Here is a 24,905-nt window from a genome sequence, read left to right on the forward strand (position 1 = left end):
CCTTAATACCATGCTTAACTTTTGGTCAGCCCTGAAGTGGTCAAGCACTTGGACTAGATGATAGTTGTAGGTCCCTTGCAAAAGCCATTGTTCTGTTCTGTTACATATGCTTCAAAAAACTGGAGTGAAATATATAACCAGGAAGCTGTTAGGTGGTATTTTTTTACTGTACTATTACATAGAATAATTACCAACTAATTAGTTGGAAAAAATGTATTTTACCAAAAACACCATGAAATCAAAATGAATTCTCATGGGAATGTAATATATTTTTAACCTCTGGCAGAGCACGCCACTGAACAGTGGGCCATTGTGGACTGATACATGTAGATGTTATGGGCCACATCTTGCACTTATAGAAATTTAGCAGCTATGTTACAATCAGTAAGCTGATGCAATTACTATGCTTGAAGGTCTGACTCATTAATTTGTATCATAGAGGAATAAGGTTTTGTCTATAAAATGTTGAAAAGGGGCAACAGATAAAGGCCATTCCACCATTGTGAGCAGCAGACCTCATTTACCCATCTCACTCAGCCCTATCTTGTTCATTATGTGGTCCCATGGTATGGCACAGTTCACTGAGCTAGTTATTTGCTGTCTTTTAACTTTTTAAAGTTGTCTTCTACCCTTTCCCCCCCATTTGGAACTGGATTTCTTATTTATGAAAGTAAGCTGCTTCCCTTTTCTCTTTTAAATCTCAAGTTTTAAAGTCTCTCAGACTCATCTGGATGTTTGCACCTCATTTCATCCCTTTCTCTGTTTCTTATGTTGCCTCTATCTGTATTAAAATACTACACTAAAAATTCTGAATGTTTTAGAAACAAGCACTAAAAAGTTAGTAAATAGCACTGTTGAGGTTCTCTGCAAACTTAATACACTGTATCTGAATAATGTATCATTATATGACCCCTAGAGTATATTTAGCAAGCGGGTGTGTTTTTTCATGGTATCTCAGTAATTGACAATACTAAATCTTCTCGCACTGCATTAAATAAGTACACCTTAATATCCATACTGCTTGCATATATATGCATACTAATATGTTAGTGTTTCCATAAAAGAAAACAACAGTTTAAACCAAATCACAGAGCGGCAGGGGTTGGAAGGGACCTCTGGGGAGATCATCCTGTCCAACCCCCCTGCTTGAGCAGGCACCCCCAGAGCAGGGGGCACAGGACCGCATCCAGGCGGGGGGTGAATGTCTCCAGGGAAGGGACCCCACAGCCTCTCTGGGCAGCCTGTGCCCCTGCTCTGGCACCTGCACAGGGAAGGGTTTTTTTCTCACGTTGAGGTGTAACTTACTGTGTTTCAACTTGAGCCCATTGCCCCAATCTAATCAATGAGTAGATTATGGTTTTTATTTAGGGTAAGAGAAGATTTTAGAGTGGATGATTGAAATGGTTCTGAATAGTTTACTGGGTGTCTGATCAGCGTATAAATTAAGGCAAATAAATTGATATAAATGATTAGAGTATCATTTAGGTGATTACTCTTTTCAAAAGTGATTTTCCTGTATGAATCAAGTATCTTTGTCAATTATGTGCAAAATCTATTCAATTGTCTAAGTCTGGTTTTTACATTACGTTTATTACAAGTCCCATTCTAACATTCTAAGTGGTAATAACTCCTACAACAGATTAACAGTAGTGCACTGCATTAATGACGAAATACGCGCAATGACTGTTGGATGTTTTCTCATCTATTTCTCATGGTTTACATTATCTGATTAGAATTAATGTATCACTCGTATCAATTGCTATTTAAATTTGTCATTCCTGTAAAGACCTTACTCGTATCTGAACAGCAGTGTAATTTGTGCCTAACAAGGTATCTTTGCTGTTAAAAAAATCATTTGGTAGCAGTGTTCATAGACTGAATCTTGTATGATATTTGCTTCTGTTTCCTTCGTGTCCAGTTAAGTTCAGTAGTTCAAGTGCAGTGGTACTCTATCAGTACTGTTTCCTGTGCAGACCAGGATTAACTTCAAATAATTCCTTGTGTTCATCTGTCTGACCTGTTCTTAGAAACATCCACAGCTGGAAACTCCCCGGTGTCTCCAAGCAATCTATTCTACTCCTTCAATACCTATAGAAAGTTGTTGCTAAAACCCACCCCACGTGTCTCCTTATGGCAGCTTAAAACACTTCTTGTCTGGTCGAGGATGTGAAGAACAGGCTATCTCCTTCTTCTTGTTTCTTGTATACTTGAAGACTGTTTCTTTTCGTATCATGCTCATGCTTGTTGCAATCCTTTTTTACAGCTGGTTTAGTTTACCTCCTTTTGGAAGTGTAGGGCCCAACACTAGATACACTACTTCCAGTGGAGGCCTCAGCTCTGATTTGATTAGAAGGCTTATTTTATACGGCTTGCTGACTTCGTTCCTGCCCATACTTAGAACTATCTGGTTGCCTTTATTTTCAAGAATGTGTCAAATGCTGTTTCCTATTGAGCCTGTGATCCACTGTCATTCTTAATGCTTTTCTGTGGAGCTCCTGCTTATCCCCTTAGTTCCCATCTCTTATTAGTACAGTTGATATTTCCTGCCTAAATTCAGTACTTTGCATTTGTTCCTACCCTCCCTCCCTTCCTTCCTTCCGTCCGTCCGTCCGTCACGATTATGTTACATTTTAACACGGGCTTTATAATCACAGTCTCAAGAATTGGGTATTACCTACAGATTTACTAAGCCCACTGCTATTCCATTCTACGAAGTTTTTGTGAAAATATTTGGCTTAGTGCAGATGCCTGTTCAATTCTACTTGATAAACCCTGTCATTCTGACTGACAAATTTTCGTCACTATTTTGGAGTATATCTTTTTAACCAGTTATGTGCAAACACTGTCATAGGTTCATCTAGAACCTACTTCTCTAGCTTACTTAAAAGAAAAACATGTGAAAGCATACAAAAATTTCTGCTTCTCTATCCACAAAGGGGCATTATTCATCAAAGAAATAAGTTTGATTGTTTTGCCATGACTTGTTCTTGATAAATCCATGTTTGCCGTTACTCTGTTTCCTTTCAAGTTTTGCTTTCTTTTAGCAGCAAGCATCATTCTCTCTGTGTAAAGATGAGCACTGATGAAGAGGCTGCTCAATATGGCTTTTGCCATTTCACAGAAGCATAAGCTCTGCTTCATATTGTATAGTCTTGAATTTAAAATACAGGTCTGTCCAGTTCATGGGACAGACCTCTGTTGTTCTGTTGCCTTACATTTTGTGAGTTGCAGATTAATATCACTGAACAAACTACTCTTCATGTCAGAGGCTTAGACTTTAAAGTGTTTAGTTTATTCATGAAAGGAGTATAGCTTCATCCTTGCTGTCCCACAGCTCTGGTTTGTGGAGACAAGAGAATATACTCACCAGGGTCCTATTCTGACCGCAGCTTTGGGGGACCAGTAATGTAGACAGACAGACCTCGGTGAGGTTGGTGCAGTTATGCACACACGTACAAGTTGGAATTCGTGTGCCTTACAAACCCTTCCTCTATTGAGATCCCTTGGCCATTACATCAGCTACATTCAGTAATGCCCAAAGCTGCACTAGTTCATCAGGAAAATTTCTTCTCATTGCCAAAATTAAACTTTTTCAGGAGATTTGAAACCAGATCTAGTTCTAATACTTAACTGACTGTGAAAGAGTTTTACTGAAAGTATTTGTGTGCCTGAGCAGCTTCCACAAAAACTTGAAGTTATGGCACCAATGACAAACCAAAATAATTACATTAATACTTTTATAACAAGTATTTATTAAGGGCTTTTTTTTTTTCTTTTCATGGAAAAGGTCTTTGTATTCAGTTCTGTTATAGTAAGAAAGACTTTTTTTTTCTGTTTTAAACCCATTACCGTGGAATAAAATTATTGCTGGTCAGCTCCAGATACTGATTGAATTTAGGCTGGTTGTGGTTAAATCATATTTAGTTTCATTAGTTCTTTTAGTTCACTTACTGTTCAAGTCAGATAATACTGGAGATCTCGGAAAGACCAATTTCATTCCATGCAACCAAGCAAGATTTTATTGAGTTACAATTGGCTGCAGTTATTCTGCTTTTTATGTACCTTAGTTAAAAATAAGGGAAGTGGGGTTTTATGGTCCCTAGATGAGCAGTGAGCACCTCCAAAATTCCCTAGTTGTTTAAGCAAATGCACTCTGATTTATTGCAGCTATAATAATCAGAATATTAGAAAATATGGCCTATGAGAAAAATGCCAAATGGGTTAGTCTTAATTAGCCTAGTGAATAGAGTAGCAGAAGGGGAGAGAGAAGGGAAAGCTATGATAGCCATTTGCAATTACATAAAATGTTGTTGCACAAGAAGGGAGGAAATCTGTGTTACATGTTCATAATGGATACAAAGAGAATAAGCTCTGACTACATGGGGAAAGATTCAGTTTAGAGATCAGGAAAACCAAATTTCCTAAGTAATATTTTGTTAAATTTTCATAGATACTAAGGCTCTTTGTCTGTCTTTGCATCATTTTTATCTATGGCAGTCTGTGTTTGTAAATTACAGAGTTAGGTTGAATATCTCCCCTTCCATTTCACTGGCCAGTAGAGGCTGTCAAAGATGCATATTGTGAAAAAATATGCAAGGGGAAAATATTGATCTGAATAAACTTCTCATTTGATGTGTTAGAGGGGAGTATCCCTCGCTGCCTTGTTTCACAGAACTTTGTAATGAAACCTTCCCAAATTAAATAAATAATTTCACATACAAAATCAAGAATTTTCCATAGACTGTTAAATGCATGATTTTTTCAGAAACAAGACCTGAAATAAGTGTTCTTTTGAGGGGTGGTTGCAGGGTGTGTGCAGGCGTGGTGGTGGTTAATTCCACTTCACTTGGGGAGCCTACTTAGTAATAAAGGCTATCAGCCTCTTAAAGCAGAATCAAATTACTGATTTGTGACAGTAAGGCTGGTTTTGACAACGATGTGCTTAATGGGTTATTTAGTTCCACATCAGCTGGCGCTGATCACTCAGTTGAACAGTTATTGGTTACTGAATGACTAAATGTGGGTGGATGCATGTTCTGGGCACCAGAAGCTTCTTGATAATTAGAAGCAGGAATGGATATAGGATTCACAGCTAAGGTGGTTTTATTTTCACTGTCTTAGTGTCTGGGAGGAACATCTGTTCAAACTGAGAAGTTTACATTTCAACAAGAAGTCATAGGTGGGAATGTGTGGGAAGGATGACGGTAGTGTTACCTGTGCATTCAGAAGTGCGCTGTGCATTAAATTCTGTATTTTTACAATTATGCACAAGTTTTTGATTGACAGGCTTATTCTGTGTACCTTGTTTTAAGATGGTATACCATACTTAGAGGTCAGAGAGTAGAGAGGGTTGGTTGAGACTGAAGAGACTTGAGAAGATCTTGAGCTTGTGGATAATCATTTCATCCACTGCAGTTTGAGAAATGTACTTATCAGTGGCAGACTTTTGCTAAGGGATATATTCATCTATCCAAGGGATTTTTTTTTTTTATTGTGATCATTTAGCATAATTCATTTAACAGAAGGAGATGGATTTGGCATGTTAGAGTGTTGTGGTTTAGCCAGCAACTCAGCCCCACGCAGCCACTCGCTCACTCCTCCACCAGTGGGATGGGGGAAGAATCAGAAGGGTAACGCTTGTGGGTTGTGATAAGAACAGTTTAATAATTAAAATTTAAATGATAACAACAACAGCAGCAACAATAATGCAATGGAAAGGAAAACAATGAGACAGGCTCAAAAACCTGGGGGTGGGGAGGGGGGGAAGGGGGAATGAACAATCAAAACAAACTGCACATGATGCAGCCGCTCACCCCCCACCGCCCCAACCCCACCAGTCCCCAGCCGCAACCACCCCCCGGGTGCCAACTGCTGGTTGTGGCATCACATGGTATGGAATGAGCATCCCATTGGCCAGTCGGGGTCAGCTGTCTTGGATGTGGCCCCGCCCCCGCTGGCCTCTTGCCCACGTGGCTGAGCATGGGAAGCTGGGAAGGTCCCTGGCTAGGATAGGTGCTACAGTGATGACAATTAACTCTTTCTTGGCCAAAACCAGCACATTTCATCCTCCCACCATGCACCGCTGTGTGACGTCTAGCTCCATCTTCCTGATCATCTCCTCATGGGTTTTGGCAGGCTGCTCTTAGATGCCCTTAGATGCCCTGAAGCCACCTGGTCTCTAGGCGCAGAACAAGCTGTGTTCCCTCAGCCTCTCCTTGTAAAATGAGTGTTCCAGCCACCATCTTGATAGTCAGAGGACCTCGCTGCAATCACGTGTCTTCTCTGTATTGGGTGGGGGCCAAAACTGAATGCAGCATTCTGGGTGCTGTCTAATAAGAGTCAGATAAAGGCAGATAGTCACTTCCCTCAATTTACTTGCCTTGCTGTGGTTCATAGGGCCCAGGATGCTGTTGGCATTCCTTGCTGCCAGGGCATACTGCTGGCTCCTGCCCAGCTTGCTGTGTGCCAAGACTACCAGGTCCTTTTCAGCTGATCTTCTCCCTAGCCAGGCAGCGCCAGCTTGTTTTGTAGCAAGGGGTTCTCCCTTCCCAGCTGCCAGAGTTGGCATTTATCCTTGGTGAATTTTCTCAGTTTCCTGTCAGCCCATTCTTACAGCATGCATAAATCCCTCTGGATGGCAGTCCTCCCCGTAAGCTTATCAACTGGTCACCCAGTCTGGTGTCATCTCTAGACTTTCTGAGTGTGTACTCCATCACCTCCTCCAGACCCTTGGTACAGATGTAGTACAAGAACAGGTTTTAGGATATACTTCTGTGGTACTCCTGTTGTTCCTAGCCACCAGATATAGGGTAAAACCCATGAACCATTGTCCTCTGAGCCTGATCATCCGACCAGCTTTTATCCATCTAGTCGTTCAGCCATCCAAAGTCTGATGTCCCAGCTTGGTTACAGAAACTGGGAGATGGTGTGAAATGCCTTTCTAAATGATAGCCACTGTTCTCTCATCCAGAAATGTGAGAAAAGGTAGTCAGGTTGAAGAGGCGCGATTTACCCTTCGGAGATCCATGCTGATGGTTTATAATCGTAGCTGTGCCCTCTGTGTGCCTTGAAGCATGTTCTAACAGGAGTCAGCCCATGATTTTCTCAGGGACTGAAGAGAGGCTGACCAACCTGTACTTTCCCAGTTTGTTCTTCTCTCCTTTTTTGAAAATGGGAACCATTGTGAATATTTGAAGAGTCAAAATGCAAAGCATCTGGTTGCTTTAGGAGTTAGCCAGTCGTACAGTAATGACGTTCTAGACTACTTTTAGTTCATACAGATGTGACAGAGAAAACAAGTTCTACTCTCTTTTCATTGTTGGAGTAACGTTCAAATGTTGGAGTAATGTTAATAAATAAAATCTTTTATTTCAAACACAACAATAAAATTTGTAGGTCATGTATAATTTATAAAGATTACTGGCAAAAGTGAGAACATGGCTCAATTGGCTCTTCACTGTCTGTTTTCAAACAACCTAAGAAGTATTTCCGTTATAAATGAAATATCTTAATTAGCCTCCCACTAGATGGAGCAAACGTATGTGAACCCAGCAGAGGAAACAGGGAATATATTTTCGATCAGCAGAACAACAAATCACTCATATTAACAATGACTATTTAGTTCTCGTTAATTATTAATTGTCTTAGTTTAAAATGGAAGCTTCTAAGCCGTCTAGTGAAGCTTCCTACTTAATAAGCGTAAGCAAAAAATACACTTTGCATGGAGCTGTGTATCAGTTGTCGTGATTTTCATGGAGTGAAAACAGGGACTTTGGTTACAACAGAGGTGTATGATTGTAATAGCTGTGTTTGGTCATATTTTCTGTTGTTGCTATTTGGGATTTTACATTCTTTTTAAAAATGTCATACCAAAAAAGTGCTTCTTTGAAATGAAATAACTGGAAGCAAGTAAACAAGCTTTCAGGTTCCCCAATGAGTCCTCAGGTACCTGATGAAGAATTTGTACTCTTGAAATTTTAGCTTCTTTTCTGATCACGCTGTTTCATTTTATCTGTAAATCTTATCTTCCTTGTATCTTTTGACCCTTATGGTTACAATACCGTTACTAATTGTGAATTTCAGGCAGCTTTCAAGTTTCCCCCAACTTTTTAGATTTAAATATGTGTTCAGTGCTTTTACAACAGCATAACTAGGTCAGTATTTTCAGGAGTAAAACTGCCTTCAGATTGTTCTAGGCATTATGCAGGAGTGGCATACCTATGAAGTACCACCAGTGCTTCAAGGGGTACAACCAAACCTCAAGAAGGAATGAAAACAGGGCTGAAGTACAGGTTTCCAGCAAGAGGTGTAACTTAGGATAGAAGGTAGATGCTAAAACTCTCTGTGCCAACTTACTCAGCTGTAATAACTTCACAGTTTTCACTTTTAAAAGGTGTTCAGATGGCAGTTCTCAAAATTGCACTTTAAACTTCAATTACACTCCTCTGCTCACATCCTTCCTATCTCCCAGGCCGTCTATCGAGAAGACTGTTATCCTAACGTACGCTCAGTGGGAACTGAAAACACAGGAATTGTCACATGGAGCCAGACTATTAATCTGTCTAGCTGTTTCTAATGGTGGTTGATCTTAACTGTTTTGTCTTCGTCCCCTGAGCAGAATGTTTTAAGTTGGCTTATTGTTAAATGAACAAACAAAACCTCCTAACATCCAGTAGTAATAAGGTAACTTCTGTCCCATACTATGAGTTCACAGCATTTATTATTTTTAAAACCTCAACTTTTTACCATATAACACAATAATTTTTTTTATTAAAAACTTTCATCTTTCAGTGTTGAAGGTCATAATTTATTCTCTTCATTAATTAAACTGTTTGGTTTTCACCAAAGGTTATGTTCTCACCACTAATCTTACCTGAAATTACAGCTTAAACATGTAAAAAACCTTTTGCACAATTTTCTCTGTTAGTATCAAGAACTGTTTGTCATATACATTTGAAAATGAACTATCTGTAATGTGTACAGCCTGTGGCAGGATAATGATTTTACTATTATTTGGTGACAAATTCCTTGCCAGCAGCTGGTGACAATATTGCTATCAAAGGCAGAGTTCTGATCTCTGGTTTAATTAATCATTTGTTAGCTTTATATGCATAATATCCCAAATAACATGGTGTGCAAAAGATGTCATTTTAAGGGAGGTGCCAAGAATAGATTTAAAGAAGAGACATGTGATCATTTTTTATGATAAATACGGGGGAGGGTATTTGCCATAGCATTGAGATGTCACAATATTGACAAATAACATAGGATTTTAATTAGTCCCGTGTAATGTGGGGTTTTATTGTTTTCAAAATAAAACTCAAAATAATTGCTTTTAGCAAAAACCTGAAAAGGGCATTTAGGGAATAGATAGCAACAATTACCTGAGATTCTTACTAAATCAGTCAGGAAAAATAAATAATACTTGTGATTTCTTGTTCTCCCTCTAGTGCGTCAGACCTCTGGCAGCCTGACATCTGGCAGAATTAAGTGTGGGATAACGGTGGTATTGTGGCTAATACACAAAAATATCAGACACTAGCTAAATATTTGCAGAGGGCCCATTTGTGACACATTTGCCATAGTTTGTTACACTGAATGGCATGCTGGTTGACATGAAATTTTCAAAATACGGCATTAGTCAAATGTCCAGAGTAGAACAGATAATCTCTTTAAATCCATTCTGTTCTCAGTGAAGACATAGAATCAGAATAGACAAATTCTGATGCTCCTAGAGTGCATAAAAGCATTTCTGTTGCTGCTGTAGTATTTACATACTGCAAATAACTTTGTGTTTTCAGTGACATAATAAAGACATCACTTACCAACTTAGCTCCTGTATTAGGTATTAGTCTGCACTGAATTTTAGTATTCGTTTGGGAAAAAGAATGACTGATAGAGGGTGTTGAAACCAAGATAAGATAAAGCGTCAAAGCATAAAATGATAGTCTAAAGGTCAGCATTTAATTGAATGTTAGATAAGAGGAGATAGTTTCCTCATTTCACATCACGCTGCCTCTTTGTCCATTTACACTGTATGTCTTGAGATTTTAGATTTGGCTCTGCAGTATTTTTTAACAGCTGAGACCCTTTATTTGTAGGATTGATGATTTCATGGGTATATGTGACCTTTAAAAATGAGTGATCTAGATAAAGCTGTTAGGATAATCACTTTCGAGGAGGGTTTGCATAAAAAACTGTGTTGGAGAAAATGCTGTGAAACCTAGTCAAACACATTGTTCTACAAAGCTTGGATTAAAAAGCAAATAAGCCAAAGAGCACATTTACACCCAGTTTGGAAATACTGGCAGAGATCAAAAGAATAAGGCCAGGCCTTAGTTTTATTAATTATTCTCTTTAAAAATCTAGTAGAAAAGCAAAATAAAAGGTTTGTCAACAGAGAATGGTTTTCATTTCATAGATGAAAAGGTAATTCATACCCTGAGATCACCCATGCACAATAGTAATGACTTTCTATTGCAGCTTGAAGTAGAATACCAGCAAAGTGTAAAATTCATCAATACTAGGCTTGACTATAAATATGATTTCTAGTCCTCAGCCTGAGCCTTCAGTAGCAAAACCATTGAGAACACAGATTTATTACAAGCATTGAAATGTGGAAAGGAATAGACACTACTTGTATAACATGTCAGCAATAGTAATGTAATTATAGTCTTAAACGTACAGGGCCATACTTGAATGCATTTATGTTGGCATCGGCAAAGGCGTCTCACAAATGACCAAAATCTCTCCCAGAATCGTGGGCCAGGAGACGGGCAGGCATCCCGTCCCATCTCACGCCTCTGCTCTTTCAGGCAGCTGTTACATAACCTTGGTTTTATGCTGCTCAGACTTCATCTTATGATTGATTCCTCCCCTCCTCCAGCACCCCTAGGGGAGACTATTCAAGAGTTCTGCTCCTACGACTGCTGGAAACCTTCTTCTAAATTTTCCTGTTTGAATTTATTTCCAAACCCTTTTTACCACTGTGCTTCACGCATGAGTTTGTAGTGTTATTGCTGGCTGGAGTCTTGCACAGGACTTAATTTTACCTCAACATTCTTCCTTGTATTTACTAGAATTTCCATACTTTGTATGTCTTAGTAGTAAATTTGCCATTTATGTCTTGTGTACATCCTGTGACTCACTATGCATATCCAACCCTCTTCTGTCACTTGCAGTTGCTGAGACTCCGGTTTATGTCAGAGGTTATGTACAGTTTATGTCAGAGCCTGAAATACTCAACCTAAAATGATACTTTCAAATTCTTCCCATTCTTCTTATTCCAATCCTCAAGCTCTGCTGTTCTTCGTGTGCAAAATTTCTGCTTATGGATGACAGCACCGTATTTTGTGTTACAAGCCCTGCTAGTCCATACCAGTTCAAACATGCAATAACATTTTCTTACTGTAACATTCAAAGTAAGTGTAGAATTCAAAACCAGCAGAGAGCTGCGTTATGTCCAGTTCTCCCAGTATGGAATATCCATATGTTCACATATGGAATATTCATATAAGCAGATATTTAATAAATAGATTTTAAATAAATGGTGGATCATGAAAGCAATATGAAAAAATCACAAATCTTGCATTGAATTACATAAATCAGCTTCCAAGGAGAGAAAACAATTGTGTAACTACTATTGTTCTCATTCTTATGGTGGGTGTTTTTTTCAATTTTTTGCACTTTGTGTCTGAAAATGGTTTAGTGTTTGTGATTTAAGGTTTGATAAATCAAGAGCTTCTTTCTGCTTGAAACTTCGTCCTTGGTCTTTAATAACTGGATAGGGTTTTTTTCTGAATTCAGTAGTACCAGTAGCTCAGAACCTGGCAGGTCTGGACTTAGGAGAAAATTACTTAAGAAGAACTCAATGGGAGTGCACTCTTCTGGCTAGGAAAATGGGCTCTCTGCAAGAAAATTCTCATCCCAGCCACAAATAAACATTACAAACCTGCAAAGGGCGCATGCATTATTTAAAAAAAAAATAGTTTTCTGACAACGTTTGGGCCAAGAGGGCTCAGAGATGAACCAGCTTGCACTTAGACTCTGACCCAATGTTCTGAATATGAGTGAAGAACTGGAGAGTGCATCCCTATGTGAGTGCAGCTGGAAAGAGATCTCTGTTCTACAATTTGCGGTTTTGAAAGTGCCAAAACAGGTCAATAGATTGATGTTTTCATCTCTGGAAAGCTTACCTGAGACTGTCAGTTAGAGATGTCTTAACACTAGTGTCATTTTCCTGTCCTCTTTGCTCTCCAAGGTTTCTACATTTAGGCTGTTAATATTTACGTAGTGCAACTTTACAGGAAAACAGTATCAATACAATGCTACAAAATTCTCTCAATGCCTCCTGAAATAATCTTTTTGTAAACATACGCCGTTTGTTGTGGGGTGGTGATTGTATAAAGCTCTTACTGACATGACCTTAAATTCATGTACGAGTAACGTGACTGTTGCAAAATTGTGAACCGTTCTGCCCTGTCACAACATCTTGTATTCTATGTTTTATAGAAGTAAAACAAACTACCTTGAAAACATGGGGTTGGCAAACATTCCCAAGACTGTGTTAACCTAGGAAGGAATGGTGCCCGGCTATCGTGAATCCAACTTTATGATCACTGGGGGAAAAAAATTGGACCTACTGTTTAGAAAAACCTAAGAATTGCAATATATTTCTATATGTAGTAACCAAGTATTGTGTAGCTTTAAAAAGGAAGTGATTTCTTTTCTCTTAAAACCTCTCACTGAATCAAGGCTATTACCTGCCTGAGGGCCTGATCAGTGTAATCCTGAGAAGCTAAAGTTATTCCGTTCTAATAACCTTTCTGTTATTGGTCCTCTAATAAGACTGTCTGTAAGTGTTTCAGTTAAAGTGAGTTTGTGATAGTTTTTTTATTTCATGGATATCCACCCACAACTAAATCTGATTTTCCTTCTGTAGTGCAGGTTTTCAAAAAACTTTTGCATGGTAACAGCTTTTGGCTACTGTGGAGTTCTTACTGTGTCTAATTCTGGGAATAAAGCTGAGAGACTTCATCACACTGTTAGTCTTTGGCTGGAAAAAAAAAAAAAAAGTTCATTTTCCCTGCTTTACAAGTGTAGTATTACGCTCATCTTAGCCCAAAAAATTGATTGCCTGTCTGTTTTCTTGAGGAAGTCTAGGTGTATTTTTTACCACGAGCATTATAATTCTGCCAGCTTGTGCACCAGCTTTGAGTTCTTTATTTCTTACAATGTTATCTCATAGAAATTATTGTTATTTTGTTCAGTGAGTGAAATTTACTTGTGTGCTCTTGAAGTAATGGAGTGCTATTTAAACCTTGTTTCAAGGCTGACATTGAAGTCTAGCGGTTTATATACCACCCTCTGGCCATAGAGGCGCATTCCCAAATGATACGAATGTATGCAGGTGAATTTATTTAGTTTAATATAGTGCCCTTACCATGCTACACACCCAGAAATAAAATAACAGAACCCTACAGTCTCTCTCTCAACAGGTCTTGTTTATATAGAACTTGACATTAAAAATAAGAAGGTGAGAACATATAGCAGTTCTGGATTGTAAAAAAAATACATTTGACATGATTGAAAATCGGGTAAAAGTAATGACCAGGTGTTTTCCTGCCTGCCTTTTTTTAGGATTGTCTGATAGTCCTTCTTTTGTCATGTTTCTCTTGGCACGTCAGGCTTGGGATAGTAAGAATGTCAGGATTTCCCTCTAATTGGAACTCTAGATGTCAAGCTGGTAGTAGATCATTCAGTAGTAGATCTGTCACCAGTTATGTATTGAGTCTTTTTTTTCTTTAAAATGTGAATCTACTTGATAAAGGAAAATTATTTTGAGTGTCCTATTGCATCAGCGGAACCAATATTATTTTTTAAACGGTTCATAATCCAGAAAGTTTAGTGTGACTCATTGTGCAGTGGTTTGTTAATATGAGTAAAGTTTCTGTTAAGGTTTTATTTAGTGTCCCTTATATAGCCATGTTCATAATGCTTTTTAAATAAAGTTATTTATGATAAAATTCAGAACTCCAGCATGAGGACTTTTTTTTTTTTAATATGTTGATAATTGGGAAGGAGGAAATACATGTGTAGGCCTGGATTATGTAGAAAGTTGCTCTTGTTGTAAGTTAAACAATGTTTTGATGGAGTTGCTCATGTATGGTTGAAGAAATCAGTACCCAAAACCTATGTTACCAAAACGGATTCTTTTAGCTGTGGGTACATTACAGTACCTATTGTATACACAGCACAAGTCATAGACTGGCTGAAATCTATCATTTTTTGGAGTTTATGGAAAAAAAAAAATCAATGGAGAAGAGGAGAATTTGGAGAGCATATTAAGAGAGGAGGCTAAAAATAGAATTTACATTTTTTCCCAACTTGTATAATAACTGTTAGAAGGATAATAGTTTAAGGATTGTGAAAGCCTTATATGCTGAATAAAGTATAAATGTAGTTACCTAACACTGTTGGAATTAGCTTTCCTTTGTTGAGAAGATGGCTTGATATCATTAATTGATACCTGTAAGAACTAATTCTTCCTATCCACCTACAGACAAAAACCAGACAGCACTAAGAAAACATCACAACAGTAAAGGATAGCAAATTATCATAATGCAAACATGTATTTTCATGTAACAAACCGGTGTTGCTTAAATGGCAGATGAGGTGACTAGAAGGAACAGACAATAGCAAACGAAATAATGCCATGTATACAAATAGTAAATTAGGGCCACTTAATTTTTCCCGTAGTGCAGGAACTTCTGCTGCTTGATAGAATTGAGAAGTTACACTTTCAAAATGGGGGAAGAGGTGTTCTATCCCTCCCCGGCACATAGCTGACTTGGAGCACTTTGTGATGGCAGTGTAGCAACAACAATCAGCAGGATTCTGAAGCCTCTAACTCCCACTGACAAAATATTAGAACCTTTCCAGTGCTTACTAGATATACTGTGTCTAACATGGAGATAGGAGAGTGGGTATACAAGCGTTTCTGGGCAGGGATGAGTAGAGTAAAACTTGTAAAAGAGGTAGAAAAATCTCTTGGTTCAAAAAACATAGGCATCCATTCTGGTCATGTAAAGGTTTCTTTTAAGATACCTTTGCTAGCAGTGATAATACACTGTTTAAATACAAAATAACTTCCCTGAGTACCAACTTTAAAAGTCAGTGCTTTAATTAAAACATGGCTATTCTGAACTAGTTTATTGCTGTCTGACACAATTAGATTTTAGTTAGCATTTACTAACCCGCACACTGCTAGAACAGGACTGGATTTTGTTTGGCCCATTTTCTTGGGCCAAATTATGTTATTGACATTAATACCAGAGTTACTCAACATAAAAGACAATAACCCATTTCTACATCTTTTTCCCAGACACCAGAGGAGTTGGAAGATGTATCTGACCTTGAAGAAGACCATGATGCTTGTAGTCGTACAAGTATTCAGACCGAAGGGAAAACTGACAGAGTACGTATTACACCAGTTTATTTAAAAAGCTATTTGATTAGGGGAAAAATGCTACTGTACTACTGTTTCTGTGAAGCCACTTAAATTCATGTAGTCAATCATTAAAAGCTTGTTCAACTCTGAACAAATCTCTGAAAATGTGCAGAGGGCATAAAACAATGTGTATGACCTGAGAGAGAAAAACACAGTGTAATTAAGTTGTAAATACTTGGTGAAGATGTAGAATCCTAGAATCATACACTATCTCAAGTTGGAAGGGACCCATAGGGATCATTGATTCCAACTCCCTGCTCCTTGCAGGACTACCTAAAACTAAACCATATGACTAAGAGTGTTGTGCAGATGCTCCTTGAACTCTGGCAGGCTTGATGCCATGACCACTGCCCTGGGTTGCCTGTTCCAGTGACCACTGTAAAGCAGACAAAAAAATTCTTACACTTAATGAAATTCTAACAGATTACAGTTTCATAAATGTGGCTTGGTCCAACACAAGCTAGGTTAATACGGAATTTTTTATATCTGGGCCTGCAATGTGTATTAACCAAAAATAACCTTTACATATGAGAAAGCTTGCATGCACAGAACAGAAAGGAGTGTACCTGGAATCTTAGCCACGGCAGCGTGTGAATTACAGACATCTCCTGCTGTGTTCATGTGTGAAGCTATTTTATTGCTTAACTAGTGAATTCATGAGGAAGTATGAAAAACTTAATACAGTATTTGACGATTTCTCTATTTCTGGAAGTTCTGATTCCCGTTTTCCTGCTGTACCATCATTTAACCTGAGAACTTCACTACATTACTGGTTATTGTTAATTGTCTACAATCAAACATTTTTAAGAGCCTGAAAACATTTCTGAGATAGGAAGGGGTTTCTTAGTGCAAAACTGATGTATTCAGCAAACATTAATCTTCTTTATGTTTCCATTTTAAATAGTGTTTCAGCAAAACTCTATTCACAACTTTCTGAAGTGGAAAGATCCATGGAGCCAGAAATGTCTATTTCATTACTTGTTTGCTCAATACCTGGAGCAGTAACAGATCTCTCACACTTGATTGATTCTAGTATTGTTCCCATAATGGAAATTAAAAATTATAGAACTACTTGGGAAAAGGCAAAACTTTTCAATATCAAAAGAATTATGTCAAGAAAAAGGCATTTTAATTCACATTTGTTTTTCAGCAAGCACATTTTTTTATTCACCAAAGACATACTTTCTTTATTAAGACCCTAAATACTAGTGAAAACCTACTAACCAATGTGAACACTGTTCAATTGGATTGCATACGTGCATATCAATTACCTGTTAATTAACCGTGAGTTGATTCTGAAAACATTGTGAGAAATGTAACAACTGTGTGAAGGATCACCTCATACAGTCTTATTACTCAATAAACATGATTGGCAATTAAATTATACTAGCTGCCCTTTTCAGTTAAAATTGCTCTTTGTAAATGTTAGCACATTTTCCCCATATGACAAGCTAAAATTTCTATTGTAGTTAAGGAAGGCAAGGTTCTCCTTCAAAATGTTGTCCATATAAGATGGTATGGATTTGTTTGGAACACGTACGGCTGGTGTGCTTGCATATTTTCATAATTATCTCATAAAGAATTGCACTTGAAGGTGTTCTGTCACTGGGAAAACATTAGTAGTAGTTTGTAGATGTTTACTATCCTGATGTAGTAACAAAAGATCCACTAAAGCTTTGAAAGATCACGTCACACGTGGTCTTCCACTTCTCAGATATATCAGAATAATGCTTTAAAAGGAATGTTATTTGGAAAGGAAACGATAAATAACACATACTTCAGATGTCTCCACAAAGCAAGAATTAAATGCTGACAACTGTTGTAGGTAGGGAGCCGGCTATCAAGAGTCAGAGGCATAGGTTATTGCTGTGGAGAGATCTCTGGGGTACGCTTTTCCTTGTACTACACACACAATATATAACCTGCACTGTCAGTGAATTTGGTGGAGAGGAGGAAGGGACAGTTAATTGTACGTAAACTATGGTTAAAACATAAAAATACGTAATACCTAAAGCAGTATTTTAACACTACGGCGTGTACATTTCTAATTTTTCTTCCGTTTATCTGCAAAATAATACAATTATTTTAAATGTTCATTTTTGAGGGATATTGTAGAAGTCACTAATTAAAGCCTGATTCTATATCTTTACGTGGGAACAGTTTTCCTAGTTGTCACATTATGGTACCAGGGCCATAAATGGCACATTACCTAGAAAAATAAAAGAAAACTATAGTTTTGACTAAATGAGATGCATACCCTCTTAACCTAAATCAACATGTTGACAGAAATCTTCACATGTATTTTTTTAAACAAACATTTGAACAAATCTATTTGCTGCTACTGCAGCAAATGTGAACAGTGATTGAAGGCCTCTTTCTTTGGGCTGCTATTTGGTATTGGTATTTGAGGATTTATATAGAACCTGTTGAAAAATATGAAGAATCGCTATAGGGAAGATATATTTTAAGGTTTAGACAGGGATTGTCTTTTGTTCTGTCCTCTGCAGCAGATTTCCTGTGCTATTGTGAGGCTTTTGGGTGCAGTAGTAACACCAAGAATGACTGTGTTCCAGAAGTGGCATGGCAAGATTGCGGAGTAACTTTTTTCCTCCTTGAGTTCTTTCTCTTGGGCATGTCCACTACAGTACTTCAATTTTATTTATACATGCCTGTCTTGATACTAGTTCTGCATAACAGCACTCTTGATTCCTCTTACTTTGTCAGGAGTGTCATTTTTTCTTCTGTGTCACATCTCTCACTGCTCCAACAGGGAATTGGTGCCTATGAAAGCACCTTTTTTCTTTCTCTGTTTATCACAACATAAAAAAACATACCACAGCATGTAAAACCAGATGTGATGTGTATATGGCACTTGTAAAAAAGGCTACCTCTTAACTAGCAAATCTCATTTTCCTTATGCAGGAAAAATTCATTATTAATTATAACATCTTCAGAATCTCTCTCTCTCTCTAGAGAGAGAGTATAAGTTAGTAGTGAGAGGATGACAGGATGAGATTTGATCTCTTGTTTATGCTCCTGACTCTGCAAGTATTTAGGTAATCTTGGATCTTGCTCTCAGATAATTCCATATCTTTAAGATGAATATGATAGTGCTTACGGCACCGTCCCACGCTGTGGGATGCAGGTTAACTTGGGCAATGTGCTGTGAGATCCCTCAGTAATTAAACTGGATAGCCATACTGATCAGTATTTGTAGGGCAGTTTTATATCCCTGAAGAAGATCCTTAGGACCAAATCCTTAGCTGCTATAAGAAGAGTTATTGCTTGTGGATCCAAGGACTAACGCAGTTTTTCTCAGCTGAAAGATCTTCCCTTGGTTGTTGTGTCTGATTTATGTAGCTACTCTGCAAGCTTATCACACAGTAATTTTGCTTGAGGAAGTTAATTCCATCATGATCAGTGTAATTCCAATGAGGTAGTTAGTGGCTTATTATCATGTGATTTTGCATTGAAGAGAAGGTCAAGAAATGTTTGTCCAGTTAATTTTCAGACTTAGAAGACAATGTACATTCTGATGGTAGGAGAAAATTTAAGTGTTTAAAGTTACTAAATTAGTGGAGAGAACAGCTTAGCTTAATTTTAAAGTTACTGCTACAAGTTAGGTGTTCATATTGAAGAAGAGGTGAAATGTTTTAGCTCATACATAATCCACTTACAGATAACAAGAGCAGTAGTGCTTTCAGGCAACCACCCATCCACATTTTTTCTGAGTTCTGCGGACTGTTTTGTGAATGCATAGATAAAAAAAATCTGAGAATAAGACCTTCTTTTATAAAGATTTTTTGCATAGTATGTTCACACAACAGTTCAGGGCTGATGAAGGCTTGACTCAGTGTATATTATATTGTGAATGAGAACATCCAGGCTGAAGTACTTTATTGTTTTATTTGTATTACACCTTAAATCAGCAATCATTAATATATGTCTAAAAATATATTTAGCCTTGAAAAGATAGCCATATAAAAGTCTTACCAAACTGTCTAAGAATAGAGAGAATCGATATAAAAGCAAACACCAGGAACATCTATTAATAATTGCATAAAGCAATACTTAGAAGGGAAGCTAATTTGCCATCAAATTAATCAGCTGTTCTTACTCAAGTAACAAGTACTTTAAATCTAAGTTCCTACATTAGTATAAATGCTGGTATACATTAACAGGAAGCATGAGCTATTGTGTTAATAAAAAGTCAAGTTTAAAATATTTTGCACATTTTTATATAAACCACACAGAAGCTTGAAGTCCTCATGATAAGAAATCAAGCTAATGCAAATAACTAATGTAGTTTTGAGTAGGTTCTGCTAATAATAATTTTAACACTTAATAAATGGCAAAAGATTCTCTGTCGGGAGTCTTGATATATGTAAAGTATTTAATTTCCTTTCTAATTCCTAAGTTATACCCATTTCAGTAAGAGGAAGAGATGAAGTTAATGGAGGACTAAAGGTTGTAACAGTATCATATTATATGCTATTATAAAGTAGGACTGGAAAGAGACCCAAGAAGTAGGCTGATCCAGCCATTTTTCCCGAGGTAGAATATATACTTCTTCCTGACATTGCATTGCTGTCTCTGTTTAGCTTATTACTGGAATTGATTGTTTATTGGAAAGTTGGAAAGTTTGTTTTTTATACCTCATATGTTGTAATTAAGACTGTTAGCCTTCTCTTCAATGGACACAGAGGAGCTGAGCTTTACTTTTTGTATTTCTTTTTTTACTTGTAGATCATTATTTCATGTCCCCTCTGTTTTCTAAACTCCAGATTAAATATCTCCAATAACCTCTATTTATCCTTTAAGACAGTGCTTTCTGTATGTCCTTTTGCTGTTTTTCTCTCCTGTGGACGCTCTTCAGCTGGTTAATGACGACTTTAATTTTGTGTCCAGACTATTCGTATTGTTAAATGCATTACGCCAGCTGTGGTCTCAACAACAAGCACTAGGATAATGTATCTACAATTTTCTTCTGTATGCACACTTTAGAATGAGTTTTGCCAAAAGTACAACATTTCGATCAACTACAAATCCTCACCCACAGAACCACTGATAACCAACTGGTTGTGTCTCAGTTTTGTGTGTCTATTGGTGTTTTTTCTGAGGTGTAAAACCTTGTACAGTCTCAGCTGAAATTTTTTTTTCAGATCAGTTCTCAGGTTTCTCAAGATTGCTTTGCATTGTAGACGAGGACTCTCATATGTCAAACCAGGCCTCTTACACGGCACATGTGTGATGTGTACTCTTGGTTCTGTCATCCACGCCATTAATGAAAAGACTGAATAATGCCAGTCAGGGCAGGTCCCTTTGGATTTTCACCTCATAGACCCCTCTGGTTTGGCATGCGTTCTTGAGCAGTTTTTGGTGAGCAGTTTTCTAACCGGTATCGCATCCACCCAGTGGCAATTACGTCTAGATCATATTTCCCTAAGATTATATTTAAGGATAACATGAGAACCAGTGACAAAATCCTAGTGAAGCGCAGATTCATGCCATATTGCTTCTTCATCTATAGGTCTGTTACCCTAGGACAAAGAGAAATTAGATTTAATATGACGCAATTGCCTCATCTAAGTCAACCTTTTTAGCAAGTAGTTACTCCCTGTGTGTCCTCTATTTTTATCATTACATGGACAATTTGTTCTGACCTTAAAATTGTAGTATCTGTGGTAGCGAACTGACTGAAACTTGGAAGGGGCTGAAATGAAAATAAATGCCAATCTTACATGGTAAGTCAAGTTGCAAATGGGACAATGCAAATGAGACTCCCAGCTACCAGGGATAAATAGCATTCTGAAGAGTTAATGCAAGGAAAATAAGGAAAAAATATATATACTGGGCATTTTGTAATAGAAGAAAGAAAAATAAAAAAAATATCACAGCTTCTTTCGCCTAGATTTAATTCTGTTATCTGATACTGCAATAAAAACCATTTTGTCTCAGAGGTAATGAAAAAATCATTTTCTCCTGGCGGACAAAATAAACCTGCACTCATGTAATAGCAGTCATTCAGTTCAGATCTTTATTTCACATTTACCATTATGTTATCTATTTTGATACAAAATCATATTTGTGCCTAAAAGGCTGTGTATTCAGTTGTTTTATTTTGTTGCTGTACATGGTTTTAAAGCAGTAGAAAAGAAAAATTGAGGTCAGAATTGTATTTCCTTTGTTCCAGTGGATAATGTGTCTCATTCTACCTGAAACTCGTTATTGTTGGCACCTGGCAGATTACTCTGTGTCACAGTTCCCTCATTAAAATTGATCTTTCTTGTGGTTTCCAGATCTAGGCTTGTGTTCATTAACTCAAAACAGTATTGAAGATGGGGGCTAGGAAATACCATAAGCGTCCACCAACCAGCAAATATCTTTTATTTCAGAAAATGGGGAACTTCAGTTCTTTGGACTTTGTAGCTCAACTCTTTGTCTCTTTCATACCTTTCCCAGCAAGCTTATCCTACAGCCATAAGGAAAATGAGTCTTGGTCTTCTCTGGTCTGTTTTAGTTCTCTTTTTCTATTTCTTTTTTTTTTTTTTTTTAAACAGGAAAAGTATTCCTTAAAATAGTTACACTTTCTAATTCTGTGACTGTAATTATAACATAGTTATACTTCGCGAGACCTGTAATTTGCAGTAATTCAAATAAATGGGAAAATTAACCTTGTGACAGAGTTATTCAAGCATAAATAAAACCTCTGAAATGGCATGGCTTGAAAAACATATGCATTACATACTAAACCCTGAACTGTTGTACTAATTATAAATAACTCAGACACTGCCTTAACTGTCTATTTTATGGATGGTAGATGTTTAATAAACAAGAAGAAGTCACAAAATATTTATTGTTTAATTGCCACATAATTACAGTATTAATAGTTGCTGAATGTAACTGGGAGTTCCTGATGGCCTGCAGTGCAAGAGGTGGACCACTTCACAGAGAACTTGATAGATAAAAACTGCTATGGCAGTAGAGTCATCAAGACCAAAGGCCAAAAGGTCTCCTTGCTTCCTGTGGTAGAAGGTATTATGAAGGACCAGGACTGCTATATGGCCACATATACCTTAGGCCCTGTCTGCTACCTGGGCTGTTTCTGACACAGCAAGTATATCTGACCTTATGTGGAGCAGACTGATAATCTGGCTCATGAAGAAGAATATTGAGTAAAATACTTCTCTCACCATGTTGCATTTTCAGAAGTTGTTTCACTATTTATTAAATACTTTGCTAACGCTTAAATGTAGGAAGAATACATGCATTCAGTAAAAATGGAATGTTCTGATTCCATAGTCTGAACTTGCACAAAACGTACCACTTTTCTAGCTATACTAAACCTTTAGTTGAAACAGTTTTAGCTGGTGGAATGTTTGCAAATAGCCCAATCTGGAGCCACAGCCAAGTACAGAGCTGTGTCCTCCTCGAGCCCGGTTTGGCTGTGGCTTGTTTTGGATATTGGATGTTTTCCTGTCGGCATTCAAGATACGTTTTGGGTAACATTATTCACACACTGTTTTCTGACAGGTTAATCTGTTTATCTCATTCAAAGACAGAAGATGCATATTTGAACAACTAAGTTTTTCTCAGTTCTTAAAATGACATTGTAGAACCTTCCCAGGACAGACAGCAAGCATACCTGAAAGTTTTAGGACAATTAAACCTTTTCCTTTATTCGTTCTTACCTGGAAGAATATTGCATTTTGTAACTTGCATACTTAAAAACACTTAGGCTCCTTCATCCCTAAGAAAAATGAAAATATATCAGTCATATTTATAAAGGCTTTTTGGAACAATTTAGTCTTCTTTCTCTCACTGTGTTAATATTAATGGTTTCACGGATACCACTGTCCCCATTACACTGAGGTAATTTATTTGGCCCAACACTATGATAGCATACAGATTTGGAAATCTAGAAGTGCTCAGGCTGGAATAGTTGGCTCAGCCACAGTGTGTTTAAAATATATATTTTAAATATCCAGTGATTGTGTTAAAAAAAAAAAAGAAAAACACTCTGACATAGGCATTTCGCAAATCATTTTATGTTTCAGGCCAAGATGACTCAGCTGCCAGAGGCTGAAAAGGAAAAGATAGCTGAGCAAGTGGCTGACTTCAAAAAAGTCAAGAGTAAGCTTGATGCAGAGATTGAAATATGGGACGATACCAGCAATGACATCATTGTTTTGGCCAAGAGGATGTGTGTGATCATGATGGAGATGACTGACTTCACAAGGTAATAGAGCAAAAAAAAGGGACTTAATTATTTATAAATGTTGGAGGCCATTGTCATATTGGTATGGCAGGGCATACTGAGTTCTTCATTTCAGGTGGCAGTGTCTTTACAAAATTGAGTGGCTAAGCTAGTGTAGGTAGCTTTATCATACTACGTAGTAGTACTGAAATGCTGGGAGGTTTGAAGTTTTAAACTATGCTTATCCTTAATTTTTTTCTCCTTTGTCCTTTTTTATTTGTTTGGTTGGGGTCTTGGCACATTTTTAGTGCTTTATTTCTGCTCTTACTGAAAGGGAAAAAGTAAGAAAATTGTCTTAATTTTAAGCTGTAGCTCCGTCTCATCTTTCTTCTTGCTCCTTGTACCATACCATGCTGTCAAGCATAAAACATCCTGTACAGGGCATATGTCTGGCAGTACACATTCAGACTCATGCATATTTTATAGAATCACAGAACCATAGAATCATTTAGGCTGGAAAAGACCTTTAAGATCATCAAGTCCAACTGTTAACCTAGCACTGCCAAGGTCCACCACTAAACCATGTCCGTAAGCACCACATCTACTGTATCATATTACTTGCTGTTACTTTCATCAGAACTGTATCATGCTGCTATATGTAGTTTAGAGAACTGAGTGTCCTACAGCAGATAGCTTTCAAAGCTGGTGTTTCTCTTTGCCACCAGTATATGTTCCGTTATACTTGTTTACAGGAAGCAATCTTAAATTCAGTTTTATCTGCCATGCGCTGAATAAATGTTCAGTGAATTTCATCAAATTAATAGTACTGGTGCTTGGTGGTTGTGTTTTTTTTTTGTTTAGGTTTTTTTTTGTTGTTGTTTTCATCTGGTTACTAATAAAATAGTTGCTGATAGGTAAGTGAAGCCTTGAAATACAAGATACAAAGAAAAATCTAAGGTTCTTGGACAAGTTCTTCAGGTGTGTAAAATAAAGAGAGTTGTATAGAGCTGAACCAGCTAACAAAGTTGGGGTCTGGCTTAGGTGTGTTCTGGGGAAGACAGTTGTTGTATTTTATCACGCTAGCACTTGCCAAATTCACCTCCATGTGAGGCAGATTTCAAGACCTATATGTTGAACTCTGCAATCCTTTAACTCTTTTTAAGAGTATGTGATTTGTATTGAGACCTGTGAAAAAGAACA

General features: G+C 37.4%; 1 protein-coding gene across 10 annotated transcripts in view; it reads left to right on the forward strand.

Moving 5' to 3' along the window:
• The window catches only part of CTNNA3 (catenin alpha 3), a 562,887-nt gene that overhangs the window by 472,910 nt on the left and 65,072 nt on the right, over positions 1 to 24,905 (forward strand). For all 10 annotated transcript variants that reach the window (XM_075109794.1, XM_075109793.1, XM_075109796.1 and 7 more), the window contains 2 exons: positions 15,383 to 15,475; positions 23,566 to 23,747. In XM_075109794.1, the coding sequence (XP_074965895.1) occupies positions 15,383 to 15,475; positions 23,566 to 23,747 (275 nt within the window). The remainder of the gene's footprint in view (positions 1 to 15,382; positions 15,476 to 23,565; positions 23,748 to 24,905) is intronic.

Source organism: Phalacrocorax aristotelis, chromosome 14 (assembly GCF_949628215.1).
Source record: "Phalacrocorax aristotelis chromosome 14, bGulAri2.1, whole genome shotgun sequence".
In the NCBI taxonomy this organism is placed as follows: Eukaryota; Metazoa; Chordata; class Aves; order Suliformes; family Phalacrocoracidae; genus Phalacrocorax; species Phalacrocorax aristotelis.